Source organism: Cynocephalus volans, chromosome 1, assembly GCF_027409185.1.
Source record: "Cynocephalus volans isolate mCynVol1 chromosome 1, mCynVol1.pri, whole genome shotgun sequence".
NCBI classification, from domain to species: Eukaryota; Metazoa; Chordata; class Mammalia; order Dermoptera; family Cynocephalidae; genus Cynocephalus; species Cynocephalus volans.
In genome coordinates this window covers 110,620,956-110,641,246 of record NC_084460.1, presented here as the reverse complement: position 1 = coordinate 110,641,246, position 20,291 = coordinate 110,620,956, and the positions used below count along the sequence as shown (strand labels likewise).

General features: G+C 47.1%; 1 protein-coding gene across 3 annotated transcripts in view; it reads left to right on the top strand.

Moving 5' to 3' along the window:
• Window positions 1-20,291, top strand: part of MASP1 (MBL associated serine protease 1) — a 59,978-nt gene that overhangs the window by 28,927 nt on the left and 10,760 nt on the right. The window contains exons 5-10 of one of the 3 annotated variants that reach the window (XM_063100978.1): window positions 97-244; window positions 1,562-1,680; window positions 2,681-2,759; window positions 9,082-9,219; window positions 10,615-10,689; window positions 14,645-15,540. In XM_063100978.1, coding sequence (XP_062957048.1) covers window positions 97-244; window positions 1,562-1,680; window positions 2,681-2,759; window positions 9,082-9,219; window positions 10,615-10,689; window positions 14,645-15,540 — 1,455 coding nt within the window. Of the gene's footprint in view, window positions 1-96; window positions 245-1,561; window positions 1,681-2,680; window positions 2,760-5,142; window positions 6,007-9,081; window positions 9,220-10,614; window positions 10,690-14,644; window positions 15,541-20,291 lie in introns of those variants that run through there. The other 2 variants (XM_063100981.1, XM_063100984.1) reach the window with 2 other exon arrangements.

The following is a 20,291-nucleotide window of genomic DNA, read 5'->3' as shown; positions in this document are numbered from 1 at the left end:
AACCCCAGAGTACATACAGTGTGGAGGTGTTGCTTGCAGTGGCCACCTTGGCTACTCGCATGTAACCCTTCTCTTTTTCTGTCTTGCCTCTTGTAGATTAAAGCTGGCTCAAACGTTTTGGGGCCCTTCTGTGGAGAGAAAGCCCCAGAACCCATCAGCACCCAGAGCCACAGCGTCCAGATCATGTTCCGCAGTGACAACTCGGGCGAGAACCGGGGCTGGAGGCTCTCATACCAGGCTGCAGGTAACCTCCCCCCTCCTGGGTCACTGGGAGCCACAATGCTCAGCCCTCACAAAGAGGTGGCTCAGGGAGGAGGGGGTGTAGGCCTGGGACTCCTCTGAGGACGTGCTGGAACTCCCAGCTGAGTGGCTTGGGATCAAGGCACACTCTGTCTCCTGACTCAGTTTCCCATCTCTCAAATAGGAGCAAGGAAAGCAATGATGTTGGGTTTGGATTAGACTGGTAGTTTTCAAAGCTTGCTGAGCCTCAGAATTTTGTGGGGAGATTAAAAAATAAAAACAAAAGCTTGTCTCCTGAACTCCATCCCTCACACAGTGATTCATTAGGCCTGAAGGGGCCCTTCCATCTCCAGCCTTCTCCAAATCTGGGGCTGGAATTTAGGTGTGGGCTATAGCCCAGAATGTTTTATTATGGTGGTTTGCCTCCTTGTGGACCCCAATAAAGGCAAGCCCTCAGGTCTTGTTCCCCAGTCCTCAAAGGCAGCCAGCCCTGGCCCAAACCCTGATAGAGACATTTGACCCAAGGGGTCTTCAGTCATTCAAGGAAGAAGAGGGTTGATGTCAGGGACAAGAAGACCATGGTGGGCCATGATCAGTCCAGTTCATACAGACTCTGAAAGCCTGGCCCTACCTGCACTGTCCCATTCAGTGCACAGCCTGGGAAGAGGAGAGGTGAGGACATTAGCAAAGGACTGCTTGTCCAGGAAAAAGTGTTATGGATAGCCCCAGGCCTGAGGATCCTATCAGCTTTAGACTTTTGAATAATAGACTCAGACAGATAATCACAGTCTCTCTAGTGCTTATGAGGGTCTTGGGAAGAAACAGCAATCAAGGTCATCCTGGGTGGCCCAAAAGGGCAAACTATGCCCCATGAGTAAAAATTACAAGGGTACGAATTTTGGCTGAATAGGAAAACATTGTTCATTTAATCAGAGCCCATGGCAGCTTTGGGAGGTACCGAACTCCCTGTCACCATAGAAATGCAAATAGATGTTCTGTGTCTACTATGTAGAATGTTGTAAAGGAAGCATCAGACAGGGTGGATTCAATGACATTTAATATTCCTTCCAACCCTGAGTTTTAATGAAATCATCTGCCAACAACCTCATTATACAAATAAGGAAATGGAGGTCCAAGTTGGAAAGCGACTTGCTCACGGTTGCAGAGTAAGTCTCTTTCAGGGCCTGGAAGATATAGGCCTCCAACACCCAGTGCTGTGGGTTTTCCACCTCCATCATGCCTTGTGTCCTAGGGCTGGCCCTTTACTGCCAGGCTTTTCCTTGTTTTTTCACCTGCTGTCCTTTCATTTGCTCCCCACCAGGAAACCAATGCCCAGAGCTACAGCCTCCTGTCCATGGGAAAATTGAGCCACTGCAAGCCAAGTATTCCTTCAAAGACCAAGTGCTCATCAGCTGTGACACAGGCTACAAAGTGCTGAAGGTGCAGGGCCCTGCCTGGGGAGGGAGAGCAACCAGGCCAGAGAAATTCTCCAGAGCCTCCCAGGGAAGAAGGGTCAACAGAGCATGTCACGGTCCCCGCACCGTATTTCCTAGCTGTCCCATAAGCCTCCCAAATGCTCCAGAAATTCCAAAGCATATGTCCCAGACTCTCTCTCACTTCTAGAAGTGGCACAAAAGTCTTTCATCAGAGCATGGGCTGGTTTGAATTTTAAAAGATACAAACCTATACAGCTCTATAATCAAGGCTGACAACCTCCACCAATTCATCAGGCTTATGGCTGGAGTGAGGTTCTGGGAATAAAAGTAGAGGTTTTAAAGGTGCAGACAGGCACTACTCACACTCCCACCACCTGAAATAGTGGTTCCCCTAGGAATCACCTGGTTAGCTTTAAAAAAAAAATCCCCACCCAGGTCTCACTTGAGATCAATTAGAGCAGATCTTTGGAGCTAGGACCAGTGATTGGTTTTTCTTTTATGTTCCCCAGGTGACTCTAACCTATATCCAAACTAAAGGACCATTGCTCTCAAGGAATCGTTCTTAGAGAGGGGTCTCTGGACCAGCAGCCTCAGCAAGACCTGGGGACTTGTTAGCTATGCAAATTCTTAGGTAGGCCAGACCCAATGAATCAGAAACTTTGGGGAAGGGCCCAGCAGTGTTTGTTTTAACAAGCCCTCCAGGCCCCTTACTCAAGGTAGAATCACTGCTCTGAAAGAGAAGTCCAGGACAGTTTTTCCTTCGGGTACAACTACCCAGACCTCTTCCTGCGCATAGCTCCTGACTCTCTCCAGAACGTGAACAATGAGTATGAATTCGGCATCAATCTTTCCCTTACCTTCAAGCTTGCCCTTGGAGGCCCATGGGTGGAAAATCCCAGTCGAGGACAGCCAGGTTTGGAGTTTGAGCTGGGTTTGCTGGGAAATAACCACTGACCTCATGCCCACTTCCTCCTTCCCCATCTTTTCTTCCTGTTTCTTCCCAGGATAATGTGAAGATGGACACATTCCAGATCGAGTGTCTGAAGGATGGGACATGGAGTAACAAGATTCCCACCTGTAAAAGTAAGAGAACCAAATGCACTGACTGAGAATCATGAGCTTCCCCACACGCGGGCGAGGGCTCAGCAGAAACACTTCAAGAGGGATGGGGGCGGAATTCAACAGACACGTGAGGTTTGGACAAAAGAGCATTAATGCTCCTTTCAGTAACGAGACATCGGGATCCCAAAAGAAACTTCCTGTGGGCCCCAGTTGACTCTCTAAATGCTAATTTTACCTCAGCCTGCAGACAGGTTGCCAAGCTTGCTGAAGCAATAGCATGTCTCCAGGTTTGAAACTAGCTCTGGCAATTGCTAATTCAGGAAAGTAGTTTGTTGCCCAGAGCTAAGCGAATTTGTTAGTCTCTATGTGGCCGTCAGCCATATCCACTAAGTCTTCTGGGACAGCTCATGATTTCAGGCTGGGGGGGTCAACACAGTGGGCCCGTGTGAAGCAGGGATCAAGCTTCACTGGCTGTTGGGACCCAGAGTTCTTGCCTTGGTTCTGCCGCTAACCCACTCTGTGACCATAAACAAGATCTTTCAATTCAAATAAAACAGAGTTTGGACCAGCCTTAATATTCTAGAATATGTGCTAGTGGTTCTAAAATAAAATAGTCCATATAAATCATCTACCGAGCTTTGTCAAAATACAAATTTCCAACCACTACTTCCTCTCCCCCCACCGAGGGGATTTCAATGCAAGGCTTGTAAGGACCGTGATTTTAGAAGCTTACCTATGGCAACAGTGATGAGAGGAGATGTAGAGAAGTCAGGGAAGGAAGGGAGGAAGAAAAGGGGAGGGTGTGCTTCAGAATGGACAGGTGAGAAGCCAGGAATTAGGGCTGGTCCCACCCATACCCGTTTCATGAGTTCTCTTGTAAACTTTGGAGTGCTGCCCTCTTCTCTTTCTCCTGAAATGGCTCCGATCCAGTAGGCAGACAGATCCACTCACATTGCCCCAAGTGGGGCACACTTGAGCAAATTCCAGGCAGAGCTTTGAAGTAGAATGTACTTATTCTTAGTTTTCTTTTTTGTGTGAAGGTGTGGCTGGAGTTGGGGCCCAGTGTAGAAAAAGAGGGACATTTTATGGCTTCAACAAAAAGTTTCAACAAATGTTCACTAAATGCCTGTGCAGAGTTCTACAAGGAATTCAGTTGGAAAAGACAAGGTGCAGGTGTATCTACCACCTCTACCAACCGTGCCTTGATGTGTAGCACTAGGACTGGGTTCTGAGCACAGCATGCTGCAGGACAAGCAAGGTCTTTCTGAAGGAGAAGATAAAAGAAGACATGGGGTATTCAGGACAAAATCTAGCTTTGGAGTCAAGAAGTTCTAGATTCAAATGCAGACTCTACCAGTTGAGTGTCACTAAGCAATTCATTCAGACTGTTTTGGCCTAGTTTCCTGCCCTCAAGAATGTTCTGAGAACTAACTGGGTTAATATACATACCACACCCATGGAGCGCCAGGGATAAGTAAAAGTTCAATAAAAGCTTATTTCTCCCACACCCCTCAATCCAACTCCCTCACTAGTAAGAAATTTCTCTCATTTACATTTTTGGAAAGGAGGAAATGTTATTAATAATTTTCTTCCCTGATGGAACACACACACCTGTTATTGTAACAAATACATTGATCAAATAAGGCACTACTGTATTGGATAGCACTATTTTACGTGACCTGTTAGTATACAACAGAACACCCTGTCATTTTGTACTAAAAAGGGAGAGGGGTAATGTTTTTCTCTCTAATATGACCCAATTCTCCCACAATAGGCTGCTTTAGGACCATTAGAATCCCCTTACAGACAAACCCAGTATCTCATTTCATTCAGTAAGTATTTGTGAGCATCTTTCTGTACCAGGCACTGTGCTAGGTCCTAGGGAAGATGAAAAGACAAGACAGAGAAGTTGAGAGTCCCCAGGGACTGTGGGTTACAGGGCTGGGGACAGTCAAGAAGTGTGCAAGGTGTGGTAAAGAAACAAGCGTGGACCAGGATGAGGGAATCACGGGTTGCTGTCCTGGCTCTGCCTTCACCTTTCTGTGGTGACCCCCAGGGTCATGCTCTACTCTGAATGCTCTCTGTTAAATGAGGGCTTGGACTAGATGGGTGCAAAGCTCCCTCTAGGAGCAGAATTTCATAGCCCTCGTGAACCAGGATGTATGACTGTTCAAATTCTCAGAATGGTACAAATTCCACAATCCTAAACTGTCCTTCACACTGGCTGTACCTAAACTGTGCACTCTTAATTGATTCTGGTGGAGTGATTTCTATATTTCCTGCATGAACTGTTTCTGCTTTGCTTGCTAATTTTTCTCTTTCTCTTCTTTTTCTCTCTCTCTTCCTCTCTCTGCTTCCTTCCTCTGTATCTCCTGGTCTCTCCTTAATCTTCACCATGGTGCAGAAAGTGAAATCGATTTGGAGAACGAACTCGAGTCAGAGCAAGTGACAGAGTGAATGACGGGACCCCACACAGAGCAGACATCCAGGAATGGATCACTCACAAGACCCCCGGGTCCTAGAGCTGCTCCAACTCCCACCCCCCACCCCCGGCAACACTCCATTGCCCATTTCAGTATGGATTAGAGTGGATGTTGAACAGGCAACACAGTCTCAGCAGTTGAAGCTGCTGCATGTATGAGAACAAACTCCCCATCTGAGGGTTTGCCCGTCATTCAAACATTAATCCAGAAAATAATGAAAAGACAATGGGGGAGATTTGTTTAGCTCCTCTAAGTGGATTATACTCTCCTCAAAGGAAAAATGCCTTCGGTCCTAGAGACACAAGATTTAGTATACAACCATGTGGCCTTAGGCTGACCAGGTCAAAGTGGGCCCTGGTTTGCAATCCATTCCACATTTCAAGTTTAAATGGGCCAGAATGCTTGTGACTTTATGACTTTAAATTTTTTACCTGTTGCTACTTTCTTAACCATGAGATGGTAAAATGAATAACAACTCATGTAGTATGGATTTTGGGGAATCTGGACATTTTCTTATTTATGAAAGTATCCCTTTCACCCACACCTAACATGGGGCTGAAATTCTATCATTAGAGTTTCTTCCTCTGGGGCTTACAAGTTTCATGTTTCATAAAATTCACTGATTAAAATTTCTTAAAAGGTAGAAATCATGCTTGAAAGCAGTGTTCCTCAGCTGTGGTGCTGTGGGCCATCACAAGACACGAACAGTGATTAGACAGGGCTGTGGAACAGCAGCCAGCATGCCAGATCTCTGCTTCAGCCTGAACAAAATCTGGATACACATAAGAGGACCCCAGTATTGAACAATGACTACCCAATCCCTTTGGTGGTTAAATAGCCACTTGATGAGAAGCCTGCAAGGGTGGACAGTGAGCTACCTGGAGACTGAAGTGCCATCTTAGGGTGGAGGTGCCACTGAGAGATGAGCTGGCCACTAAAGACTAGCGTCAGTCGAATAAATATCTTTAGGCTCATAAAGTATTAACAGAAATCATATTCAGTGTGGTAGAGGGAATCATAATTTGAGAGAAAGATGTGCTATGTACCCAAATAATTGCAACACCAGGCAACATAAGATATGTCATTAGAGAGACGCGAGTAAAGCGTTTCAAAACAAGGCAGAAGCCCTGTCTGGTTAGAAGAATTAGAAAGGGCTTTCAAGAAGAAAAAGTGATCAAGTCCTCAAAGGTGGCCAGAGTGTGGACACAGGGTGTCCCAGGCAGCAGGGACAAGCAAGTCCTGGAGGCAGGAGGTAACAGGAGAGAGTGGCACAGGAAGGGTCTGATGATGTTGGAGACAGGTGTACAATGGGAGGGAAAGAAGATGAGACTGGGTAGGGGGACTGGGGACTGATCCCTGGATCCCAGGTCCAGCGTGAGTTGACTGCATAGTTCTCCAGGAAGCCCCTGGATTATGGCAAATCCTATTAAAGCATGCTCGGGACTGCAGTCAAGAAAGACGTGTCCAAAAGAAAATGAGTGGCAGCAAGAGATGACAGTGGAGATGGGGTGTGGGCTGTGCAGTCCACCCCAGAGAGCGATGAGAGAGGGAGGCCAAGGGAATGGGGACGAGAATGGCATGCTGACTCCAGTGTGCAGAAGTGGCCAGAGAGCTATAGAGGAAAGAATGACACCCTCCTAAAGCAAAGAAGATGGACTTGCTGAGGAAGCAGGGTCTGGTATGTTCCGATAGTGCCAGGCAGAGCTGCTCAAGGCCCTCAGGAGGGGAAGCTGCCTCCACGTCCCAGAGAGATGTGGCTTCTTGGCAGCCACCGTAGGCATGGGAAGAAGGTGCACCCCTTTCCTGTTTACTGTAACCAAGCTGACGCGATCCCTAGTTTTCATCGTTGATCACTGGCTGTAGGACCAGCTATATCAGTGGGCAAAGCTACTTCTCTGGAGTGATATGAAAGCAGGTCCATACCCAGAAACTATCTCCCCACCAGTGCCAGCCACAAAATAAGCTCTCATGACCATCTAGTCATGTCCAAGGCCAGCCCTGGAATCCCTCCTCTAGGAACTAGGTAATTAGGTCTTGAGCAGACTGTAGGCAAAATGAATTGCAAGACCAAAGTGAAGGCATAAAGAGTAATACCAACACCTAGGCACCGGCCAAAGAGGAGAACAAATTTGCTTTGAGACTCAGCAGGAAAATACATTTAAAATTACTTGTAGTTTTAAATAATAAACATTATTACCTCTTATTATCCTAGTGTTGACCTTCACATGTTTACCTCACAAAGCAGAAGACTGTCTCTGATTTGGGGTGATCAAAACAAATGGGAATGAATTGGTAAAGGGCCACGAAAATCAACTACATTGTAAAATGATAAATTTTAAAAAAATTTTTAATAAAATCAATTAATTAATTAATTTAAAAAACAAACAAAAAAACAAATGGGAATGATTTGTCCAGAGGGGCTGGAGGCCAGGACAAAACGAGTGTTCTTGGCTTTCACCTTGCTTGTGGGTAGGAAGTACCTACATTTACTTCCTTCCTTATCCCTTTCCTCCAACCTGGAGGTCTTGGGATTATCTATATTTTAAGTTAGATACCTCTCCAGTCAGTCCAAAAGATGAATTTGGAGTCCTAAAGTTAAAATCATAATGTCTGGATAGCACTCAGGAGTAAATTGCCCCTCTCTGTTTGCCAAGATGAGCGGGTAAAATTCAGGAGGGAGATGGAATTGTGAAAATTCTACCAGGGCTTTGGAAATATTGACAGCTAATGTACACCATTATTTGGCTAATATCTAGTATAGGCCATTTAACTGGAAAAGAGATCCTTAAGAACTATGAGTTTCATTTCCTAGAAGAGCACTGAGTTTGAGGTGACAGCTAGTGATCCCTCTGACAGTAACTTTCTGTGTGACCTTAGACTAGCCAAGTCTCCTCTCTGGGTCCATCTGTAAAATAAAGAGGATATTCTAGATTGCCTACTTCACATTCCTTTCCACCTGTGAAGTTCTGTGATACTGTATGATTCTTCAACTCTGGCATAGGCTATTATACATATGATTAGAAACTCCTTAGAAATGAGTATCATCCCTGAAGAGACCCCCTGAAGAGACGTTGCCAGATTGGGTCCTCAGTCTCTGATATGGGCAGGAAAAGGTGCCCTGGAACTCATCTGACTCCTGTTAGACTCCATTGGTGCTGGCAACCCCCCTAAGACCTGGGTGGACTAGCAAGCTCCTCAAAGACCACTTCTAAGGATTGGGCATCTTCAGCCATGTCTTATACTGGGAGTACAGCCGCCCCAGTGTCCAGCCACCAACAGCTGCAGAAAATGAGCAGGTGAAGATTCAAAACTGGTCCACCTCTGACCCTGTCTCCTGTCTTCTGTGACTAAGGGAGCTGCCTGTAGAGAGCCAGCAGGGTGGGGCTGTGTACTCATGCAGGAGCTGTGTTTTTTGTTTGGTTTGGTCTTTCATGCCAAGCTCCAATGTGAGAACATTCACTGCTCTTACTCAGTCTGTGGTTGGGACTGAAAGAATGGAAGATTCTTTGTTTCATGTCAGCCAGAATTTTCTCATTGAGCTGTGGGCTTCATGCTTGGGCAAGAGAGGCAGAGAGGATTGCACAATAGAACTGGAAGTCAAGGAAAGGGGGTTAGAGACTGGGGTCTGCTTAAATCTCAGCAGACCTACTTCTGCCCTGAGTTGAGCTGACCACACAGTAATACCATAACAGATGGGAGAGACTGCAAAATCTCAGGGGCACCATTCAGATAGACTATAACTTTGCTGTCTGGAGTTGTGTACCATGTACAACCTGTACTTTGGCATGAGACAGACCCATCAGATGGCCCCAAGAGGAAGAGGAAAAGGTAGCTGAACAGTCTCACTTCTTCTCTCTCAGTTATAGACTGTGGTGCCCCAGCAGAGCTGGAACATGGGCTGGTCACCTTCTCCACAAGGAACAACCTCACCACATACAAATCTGAGATCAGATACTCCTGCCAGCAGCCCTATTACAAGATGTTCCACAATATCACAGGTAAGCCCTCTTTGCTAAACCATCCCACTCCTAGCCCACGATCTCTGAGCCTTGGGGTAAAGCTGAGTGCTGAAACAGCTCTGAAAGAAACAGCTGCTCCTAAGTGTATGGAGCCGTATAATGCAGAAATTGTCCTCTCTCACGTCATCTCACCTGATTCTTACTTCCCACAAGCTCGCGGGAATTAGAAATGCAGAAACTGAGTCTTGGAACCAAAACCCAGGCTTTTCTCTTTTAGCTTTAAAGCTAGCACTGATTCTACTAATGAGTGTAAATCTTGCTGGTGAGAGTATGAAGAGATCATACTATTAACACAGCTGAGAGAAGAAACGAGAACCCAAAGGGAGCCTGGGATCCCAAAGATAAATTCCTTCATGTTGCCCAAGGCTGAGGTATGGTTTCCAGAAAATGGCTAGTGTCACTGCTTCAGACCAGACCCATCCAGCAGGCCTGGTAGGAGTCCTTCCCTCACAGACCTGTTCCTGTGATGCACACAGGGTTCCAGGGGGACAGGGGGGATGTGAGGAGCAGACCTGTCTGCCTCACAGAGAGCCCAGCACATCACCTGACCAAGACTCAAGCACAGGTGCAGCCATCTCCATCCAGGCCTCACCCACCCTCCTGGCACAGAGACCCCTGGCTACCTCAGGGTCTGAGCAATGGCACACAGGCCCAAGGGCGAAGGACCAGCAATCGCCAGTCTTTTGGCTACAGTGTAGGTTTGGGAGAAATTGGAAGGAGAAACACCAGGAGATGTGCCTCACCTCTCCCTGCCTCAGACCCACACCCCAAGAGTGAGGCCTTTGGACACCCCGACACTCACACACACACCCTCACAGTCCCCTGCAAGGAAGGAACCCTCGCAAGAGGGGAAGGCCCACCAGCTCTGCCTCTGTGGCACACAAGCACTAAGGAAGGTCTCCTCATTTCTCTAAGCCTTCAAGTCCTCACTTTTCAAAAGGGGACAGTGATTTAGCCCCCAGAGCTCTTGTGAGACTCCGCCGAGATGGTGGACAGAAGAGTGGCTTATTAAAGAGTTTAAGTGGAGAAAGGAGGGGAGGACATGTGCACCACAGAGAACTGTGTGAACCAAGGTCTGTCTTTGTGACTGATGAGGAGGACGCTCCTGCCAGGGGCTGGGCCGCGTGGGGAGGGGAGCAGCCCTCAGACAGGCAGGAGTTGCATTGCACAGAGCCCTGGACGCCACGCTGAAGAGTGGGGTGTTTATTTTTGAGAACAACAGGGCGCCATGGTGATTCTGAACTGAGGAGAGACATGGTCAGAGAGCTTTGAAAAATGATCCACATTAGAGAACTTAAGAACCCAGGTCTATTTTCCATGTACCGCAAATCAACCATTTTTTCTCTCTTCTCCCACCTTTTTTCACTCACCCAGGTATATATACCTGTTCTGCCCAAGGAGTCTGGATAAATGAAGTACTGGGGAGAAGCCTGTCCACCTGCCTTCCAGGTACCTCACCCTTCAGATCCTCTGCTCAAGGTCTCCCATCCAAGGCCCTAGGGGTCCAGGTGCTCTGACTATTAATACAAAGTGGGGGAGGGGGCGGGAAATGATGGTTGATTGTTTTTTAAGAGATGTCTTCAGGATGTTAAAGGCCAGATAAGCCAGCTTCAGATCTTCTCAAACCAATCAGCCTCTCTATTCAGCCTGCTCTAACACAGCAGCCCGCCCCCTCTGTCCACTGCCACACCCTTCCCACCAGGTTTTCCATCCAACACAGTTTGTGTGTGCACCACTGTTGTGCCAAGGAAATCATGGAAGTGGACACCCTGTCCTCGAGCACTCACCATGCTATAAAGGAGAGGACAATGAAAGACAAATGACAACTACAGGACAGAGTAGGAAGTTCTTCCAAAAAGCAATGTGTTCAAGTCTTTCTGACTCCTGCCTTCCCTATGGTTTACCTACTGACCCCACTTTAAAATGAAAGGAGAATTTTGTGGCCGCAGAAAATGTCATTGACTTTGGGACCATTTGCTTTAGCATCAAAAGTAATGGATTGCAATAACAATGTATACATATTCAAATCGACTTAGAAAATTATAGCGCCAAAATGCACACAGTAGGGTTAAAAAATAACCCACAGAAATTAAATTTGATATTCACATCACAGTAATTTGTACTTTTTTTAAAAGAAAGCAAGAATAGCAGTAATTAAATAGCATAACCATTCAAGACAGCACTGAGGAACCTGAAAATTAACTGTCCTTCCTGATTCTATCTGCATATTTGCATGAACAGCAGAAGCGCTGCGGGATGGTTAAGCATTGGGTAGCATTTGTATTTTACTGAATTAGAGTGTTGGGTAAACTGAGATAGTGTATTATATTAATGGTACATTTTAGTAACTCTCAATGTTCACTCAGTAGGCTTCTAGATATTAGATTAGACATTAACATGGAAAGGCTACAGAGTTGTCTACCACTAATCCTTAAGAAGAAAAGAATGTGTTAGCACTTGGGAGTCAGTTCTTGGCCATCACAGGCACTGTGGGATCCCAGAGAAGGAAGAAGTAACTGTGCATGGTTGTCCAGGAGTAGAGGGGTGAGGACCAGCTAGGAAGACTTCACATAAGAGGTCTTTATGCCTAAGAAGAAATTTGTGAGGAGATGGAAGAAGGGATAGTCATCACACCCATACTCTGCTGATCCCACTCACCTCAATTAGGCTTGGCTAGGAACACACCCAAGAACTCCAGGTGGTCAAGCCTCAAAAAAGAGAGGAGTGGTGGGGCTGTGGAAAACTGGAGGTTCAAATCTTCATTTTGCTAAAAGACGATGGGAGCCAAAGAATACTAGGGGTAGATTCCATCCTGGGAAGCCGCTGCAAACTCTGGGAGGGAAGATGAACTGGGCTGGGGGTCAGGGGCCTAGGTCCAGTCCTGGTGCTGCTGCTTTCTAACTATGATCTTTGGTAAGTAATCATACCTCTCTGGGGCTGGGATTCCACACCTCAGAAGTGAGGGAGCAGGACTGGGAGATCCACGACATTCTCTGACTTTTAACAGTCATCATCTTCTATGTTTATACAAAGCATCATGGATATAATGAGTCATAAAATTATTTTAACACCTGATGTTGGGCAGAACCATGGTGTATCATTGAACCAGGCCAGAGATTTCTAAATTCCCTCCTCCCAAAACAGTGAGGTTGAACTGAGATGCAAGCCAGGATAGTAAAGCCATTTCATACAGCATAATAATGTCCACCCTTCCGGGGAGCCTGCTAAGCAAATGTTATTTACCCCGTATTGTACAGAGGAGAAAACTACTGGTCATAATGGTATAGTGAGTTGTGCAAGGCTACCCCAGAGACTTAGGGCAGAACTGCAAGGTGAATCCAAGACTCTGATGTCAACATAAGCGGTGCCGAGCCACTCTTTACCAATAGTCATGTTTAATGCAATCCTCATCCTAGAGTATCACATTTTTGTTTTAAGGACAATCTCTCAGTACCCACTGTCTTCTAGAGCCCAAATCTGGCTTCAGCACAGTCAAAGCTGTAACATTTCAAGAAGATCCCTTTGTCCCAGGAAAAACTGGGTGGGGAATGAATGGCAGCATCCCATAAGAATGACCCCACTTCCATGAGCTCTCCCAAAGGCTTGTTGCATCATTCAACCTCTTGAAAGGACAAGAGCACATCAAGAAGAAAAACAGATTTTAGTGAAAAAAAGAAACTAGAGTCAGGAGAAAAGGGTTCCACTTCTGCCTCTGCCAATAACAATTTTGAGTAAGTCACTTGCCTTCTCTGAACCACTGTTTCTCCATCTGTAAATTAACCATTCTCCAAGGTTCCTCCAGCTCTGACCTTCCCTGACCTGGAGTGTGCCACTGGCTCCTTGGTTAGAGAAAGGCATCATTCAGTGCTGGCTTTGTTGTGACCATGGACTGAGCCCCAGACACGTCCCTCACCAGATGAGGGCCCTGCAGCACTAAATGAGGGGTTATGCAGGGCTGGTCACAGACCTGCCTTGAGATGCTGCCTTATGGGCTGCTGCTTATAATCAAGAGGCTGGGCCCAACTTGGAAAGGCCAGGCCACAGAGAATTACAAAGGCCAGTTCACATCTGGCCTGGGGTGAATGACAGGGTGCCCCAGGATCATGCAAGAAGCATTTGGCATCATCAAGAACATCTGAAAAGCATTAGGTTGCCAAAAGATTGCCCTCCCAAAGCTGCCAAGAAAACTCAAATGCTCCTTGGTCTCTAAAGGATTGTTGAAAGTGTTTGGGGCCAAGGAGTATAGCCTGGCCATTTGCAACCAGGAGGAAGTCCGTACTCACACCAGGTTTACCTCCTGGCCCAAGCACCCTGCCTGGGAAGAGCCCATGTGAGCTGAAGACTCTCTGCTCAAGGGCCAGAGGCATTTGGCCACAGAAAACTGGTGGTGCATGTGCATGCTCAGGGTGCAGCTCAGTGAAACGAAGTTTCTCCTTCCCCTGAAGGTACTACAGGGCTCCTGGGTGCAATGATGGGTGACCCAGAGCAGGGCCCATGCATCATTGCTTGTAGATTATGCCACCTTTCCCCAACCCTAGATGCCCTGGGCCTATGCATGGGCATCAGTTTCCAGCATGAATCCTTTAGGCCAGAGAAGAAAAGGTTTTAGGGCTTGTGATCGTGGTCTTACGTAACACGGCAGTATGGGATACAGGTAAAGATATCAGTCTTAGAATCTAGTTTAGCCCCTGCTACTCAGCTTGATAGCTATGTCACCTTGGGCTAGTCACCTATAAAATTGGGGTGGCTGGGGCAAATGAGATAAAAATCAAAGGCATTTGAAATTTGAAGGATCCTTGAAGATTATTTTGACCAACTGCTTCACTTTGCAGATCAAAAATTGAAATCCAGAGAGAGAAATTTACTGACTCAGAGTCATATGGGAAATAGAAGAGAAAAGCCAGGTTAAGGCCCCAGGTGTCTTGGTTCCCAGTCCAGGGTTTGCTGTGATCTGCTAGATGGGCTTTTAGGTTCCTTCCATCTCTCTATGACTGTGATCTACGGTTTTCAGAAGTTTTCTAACTGTCCACAGCATGGACCACGTCTGGGACATAAGATCCCTTTCTAGAGAAGAAAGGGGAGAAGTGACTACTGTTAGGGAAAGGTCTGGCTAAACATGGTCCAGGCCGAAAGGGGTCTTAGCCAGAGGTGGTCCAGGATGGAGAAGGCCCAGAGATGGACCCAGCTCAGAAAGCCCAGACTGGAGATGGGCCAGCCCAGAGAGATTTACACCCAAAATGGCCCTGGGCAGAGCACCCCCAGTGAGCATGACCAAGGCAGGCCAGGGTCCCATGGTGGCGTAATCTACAGGGGGTGAGATGTGAATTTCTCTTAAAGGCTTTTTTCATATGACTGCTCTGACCAGTCTCTGTCTCTTGTCCCTTCTCCCTCCTTCTTCTTACAGTGTGTGGTCAGCCCTCCCGCTCCCTGCCAAACCTGGTCAAGCGGATCATCGGGGGCCGGAATGCTGAGCCTGGACTCTTTCCGTGGCAGGCCCTAATAGTGGTGGAGGATACCTCGAGGGTGCCAAACGACAAGTGGTTTGGGAGTGGGGCCCTGCTCTCTGAGTCCTGGATCCTCACAGCAGCTCATGTGCTGCGCTCCCAGCGCAGGGACAACACAGTGATACCGGTCTTCAAGGAGCATGTCACTGTCTATCTGGGCCTGCATGATGTCCGGGACAAATCGGGGGCTGTCAACAGCTCAGCTGCCCGTGTGGTTCTCCACCCAGACTTCAATATCCAGAACTATAACCATGACATAGCCTTGGTGCAGCTGCAGGAGCCCGTGCCGCTGGGACCCCATGTCATTCCCATCTGCCTGCCAAGGCCCGAGACCAAAGGCCCGGCCCCCCACATGCTGGGTCTAGTGGCCGGCTGGGGCATATCTAACCCCAATGTGACGGTGGATGAGATCATCAGCAGCGGCACACGGACCTTGTCAGATGTCCTGCAGTACGTCAAGCTACCTGTGGTGCCACATGCCGAGTGCAAAACCAGCTATGAGTCCCGCTCAGGCAACTATAGCGTCACAGAGAATATGTTCTGTGCTGGCTACTACGAGGGCGGCAAGGACACGTGCCTTGGAGATAGCGGTGGGGCCTTTGTCATCCTTGATGACTTGAGCCAGCATTGGGTAGCCCAAGGCCTGGTGTCCTGGGGGGGCCCTGAAGAATGTGGCAGCAAGCAGGTCTATGGAGTCTACACAAAGGTCTCCAACTATGTGGACTGGGTTTGGGAGCAGATGGGCTCCCCAGAAGGCTCCCCACAAGGTCTGGGGGAGCTACAGGTGGAGCGGTGAGCTGAAAGATTTCTCCAGAGCCTGCCTACCCCACCCCAGCCTGAGTGAGGCTACTCCACGCACTTCTGACAGCACACTCCATGTTACTTACTGGACCGCATGGGATGGAACACATTGACCTAGCAGGGTGCATCCTCCCCAGACAGCCCCTGGGACCCTAAGAGGCAGCTGTGTGGCATAGGGAAAAGGCTCCAGGCAAGAGACCTGGTCTGTGACCTTGGCCAAGTCCTTTCCCCTCTCTGGGCCTCACTTTCTCCAGCAATATGGTGAGAGAACTGGACCAGAGGGCCTCCAGGCCAACCCCAACACTCCTCTCCAGGCTGTGCATTACCCCAGTGGCCTTTATTCACTCCTAATCTCTTATCAAGCCCATCAGTCCACTACTGGTGTAACTGAGCTTGGACCTGATTATTACAAAATGGTTCCTTAGGTGGAACTAAACTCTGCGTCTATATATTTTCGCAGCTCTTCCCTCTATGCCTAGATCAAGTCTATTCCCTCCTCTAGGATAAAACTATTCAGGTTTGGGGGGGAAGGGATCATAGCCTAGACACCCCGCCTAGTGCAATGCCTTGGAGCACCTTCATCCCTGGGGTTTCTTTCCCTAAAGCTTCTTGCAGTCCAAGCCTTATCTCTTATGTTCCCTGTTAAAGGAATTTCAAAGGACAAAGAGAACGCTAGGAAGGTTTGTGGTGACTGGGTGGAGGAGAGCAGCAGTGGGAAACTCCCCAAACTCCTTAAATTCCTACTGTCAACTCAGAGCACATCATCTGGGCCCATAGGCCTCTCTCAAATGCCACACCTGTGGGGTAGCCACACCTGCTGCTCCAGAAAGCACAAAGCGACTTTCCAGCCTTGAAATGCATCATCTGAAAAGATTACCTGAGCCCCAGCCCCAAATGTGGTGAGTTGGCCAATTACTTGGAAAAAGAGGAGAACCATACTGTGTCCCACTGTGCTTTGGGGCAGAAAAATGGAAGAAAGGGTGAGCTCGGGACATTAAGAGTCACCCAAATCCTACCGGGTTGCCCAGAGTCCCTGAGGCCTGAGCTTGGCAGAGAATCCACTAAACAAGATGTTCAGAGGGATCCACTCCTCTGTTTTCCACGGGTTAGAGGTCAAGGGAAGCAGAGACTCACCGTGACAGGCAGTAACAAGAGATGGAGAGCCAAGAGTCCTGGTTCTATCCTGTCTCTGCCCTCAAATGGCTGTATAATCTTTGACAAATCATTTTCTTTCTTGAGCCTCAGTTTCCCCATCTGTAAGAGGAAGGCGTAAAATCGCCCTCAGATTCCTTCCAGCACTACCACTCAGCACTTCCTTGATCGCCAGCAACATCTCCCTGGCCCTTCCAGGCTGGTTGTCCTCCTCCCCAGAGCTCTTCCCTGGGACTCTCCACCAGAGAAAGGTGTCAGAGAAGCCCCTGATAGGGGCTCCAAGAGAACAAGTGGGAGGTGTCCACTCTTCCAGCTGGCTCATCAAAGCACACTCCTCTGTCTATGAATGGCGCACGTTGAAGATGCTGTACTTTGTATATTTTATATCACATGCTTCACTACTTTGTAAGGTGCCTCTGCACTCTGTTTCTCCTGTCAGGGGTCTAAAGTGGAAATAAACCCTCTGTGAATAACCAAAAGCTTTAGTTTGGGGATTTGGGTTATTGTTGTTGAAGTGTGCTCATTTGTTTTTGAAAAGAAATCGACATCCTCATTAAGCCAAAATCTCCCTGTAACAGAAAAAGTACAACTTTTGGTCCTGGACATCATCCAAGAAGGGGTAATGAGGAAAGGAGTGAGTTACTGATATGTTTCCTTCTCGGAGGCAACAGTTCCTTCATTTAAGTGCCTGCCATTTAAGTCTCTGACTTCAAAGAGCTCAGACTAGCATGCAAGACAAACTGTGCATATAGGTCTTACTACAGGCAAAAGGAGATAAATGTCATAAGAGGAATAGAAACTTAAGTATGCGAACTTGAAGGAGGGAGCAATTTCATACAGCTGGAGGGGATCAGAACACTGCAGAGCCTTCAAAGGATACACTGGGAGATGGGAGAGAAGGAGCAGAGTGGACAAAGGTATCAAAGCAGGAAAGTGGGCCACAATTGGAGTGGGAGCAGTGGGCGTTGGCAGAGGGGAAGAGTCTTATCCTTGCTCTGTTCTGTAACCAGTGATTCTCTAAGTTTGGGGTGTATCAGAATCAACTGAGGTGCTTGTAAAAATGAGGACTGCTGGGTTTTATCCACAGGAAATTCTGAATCATCAGGTCTGAGGGTGGGCAGTGTGGTATGGAAAGTTGAGGGGGAAGGGGCTGAGCTAGGGAGAGCTGTAGGGAAGTTTCTGCAGCAGTCCCATCCTGGTGAGAGGCGGTACAGACCGAGCAGATCTTGGGCTGTGACTGTGTGGGCATGGGGTGGGGGCAGTCTAAATCCATTTCAGTGGTATATTCTGTGAGGCTTGGCATCTCTTAAGACAGTGCAAGCATGGAAGTGCAGCTAACCTGATAGTGAGGGTTCTCCATGGGACATTTGGTTTGTATCATAATGAAAATAGCATGCTTTTTTACACTACTGGGAACAAAGAGAATCCTAAATTATGCTTTATACTTTATATGTTGCTGGTTTCAAAAACTATCATGTCTGGTGTTCTACTACATTTCTGATTTTGATTTTCCTCTAGGTACTTGGACTTTATGTTGTGACATAGTGAGGCACTGAGATATTATGAGGTTACATGGAGAGGGATAGCACTATGACTTGGAGTGGGGAGATACATTACTCTACTTCTCCTAGGGATTTACCTGCAGCTTAGTGACTGACTGAATCTGGGGGTTGAAGAATAAAAGGCAGTAAGGATATGGTTGGTGCAGATATCAACAGACATCTGGAATAACAAGGGGGAGAAGGCTTATGAAGGTGGAGACCAGAGCTTGATTTCATGGTGTTTGAAGAATTTGTGAGCAGTCCAGCTGGACATGTTAAGTAGACAATAAAGAATAGTGAATTTCAGAGGAGAAGGCAGATTTAAAGACACTGATTTGAAATTCGTCAGCATATAGGAGGTATAATGGCATGGAGATAGAGGGTGTCTTCTATTGGAAATCTGAAAAGAAAAGGGGGCCAAGGGCTGAACAAGGGAAACACTAGCATGGAAGTCATAAAGGAAAGAGAAGCCCCAGGAAAGAAACAGAGCAGAAAAAAAAGAAAAGTGCTTCAGAAGCCAAGGAGAGAAAATTGTCAAGAGGGATAAAGTAGGCAACCATGTCCAATGCCACTTGCGAGTCCGGTGAATGCATCCAGGACGGGAGTTCCTCAGTACAGGGACCAAGTCTTCATCACCATCTCTGAGGGACTATCTGGGAAGCAGCCTCAGTGCTTGTGTTTAAAGTCCCTAACCCCCCTCTCTCCCTCCTCTCTCTCTCTCCAGCCTTATCATTCTGCCCAAGAAGGGCTTTTAACTCTTTCCTGAGAGGCAGGAAACTGCCCTTTCATCCTCCTTTCCTGTGACTGACAGTAAAAATTATATGCCCAATTATGCAGGTTTCTGTTCCTTGAAACCTACAAATCTTTTATTCTTACCACAAAGCCTGACTCATCAAATAAATTTCTGTATTTCCAGACTTTGGTTTCTGCTTTGCTCTCAAAAGTCAAAGCTATGTCTAGCCTTTACTTAAAACAATGGATGCTGCAACTTCAATGGTTGGGGAGCCATGCGGAAAGGAAATTTTTCATCCTAGTGATGAAAAATACATCAAATAAAAATTTTTAAATAGGGTTCACCTATATATGTAAAAATCACTGTTGAAGTTCCATTTATGGTCCCAGAGCCACTCTATCTCTATGATTGTAGGTCTATTAAATATTCAAATGGACACTTTATTTCCAAGTTTATGTAATGCATGGCACTTTCTTTTTCCAAATCCAGCTCCAAAAAAAAAAAAGCAAGGATGCATCTCTTCTTTGCAGAAACTTGACTATAGAAGAAGACTGTGGAATGAAGTGGAAGCAGGGAAATTAAAGCTATTTTTTAGGATGAGTGGCTTGACCATGTTTTGGAGGCATAGGAGGAGAGATGAAAAATACTGGAGAGGAAGTAAGAATCCTCAAGGCCGGGTCCCCAGGAGTTTAGAAGTGAGGTGATCCAGTGTACAGAATTAGCTCTGAAGAGAGGAAGGTTTACAGGAAGAGGAGATGGGGAAGAGAATGGTTGGGAAGTTCCCACCCAATGAGCTCTGACCATCTGCTGGGAATGGGGGACATTAGCTTGGGGCAGCTGGCTGAGGGCACATCAAATGATGTAGGGAGATGTTGAGGATGCAGTCCAGGTTGCAATGCATTTATCTGTGATTTTTCTCCAGCCTGGTAACAGCTACAAAGGTGGCAGATGAGTGCTTGGATCCAGGGACTAGGGGTATGAGGGCTCTGGGAAGCCTCATAGTTAAGAGTTAGTGGTACTGGCCAGAGGAGGGAAAGCCCAGAGTTGGGAGTCAGGAGATCCAGAATTAGAGTCTTGCTACTAACTCATAGAATAATTTTGGCAAGTCAATTCCCTTCTCTAGGCCTTGGTTTCTTTAGCTGTATGTCAAGAGGGATACTAGGTGGTCTGTATTCAGCTATAATATGTATATGTTCATCCATTCAGGTTGCTGTAACAGAATACCTGAGACTGGGTAATTTATAAAGAAAAGAGGTTTACGTGGTTTACCATTCTGGAGTCAGGAAAGTACAAGAATCATGGTACTGGCATCTGCTCGGC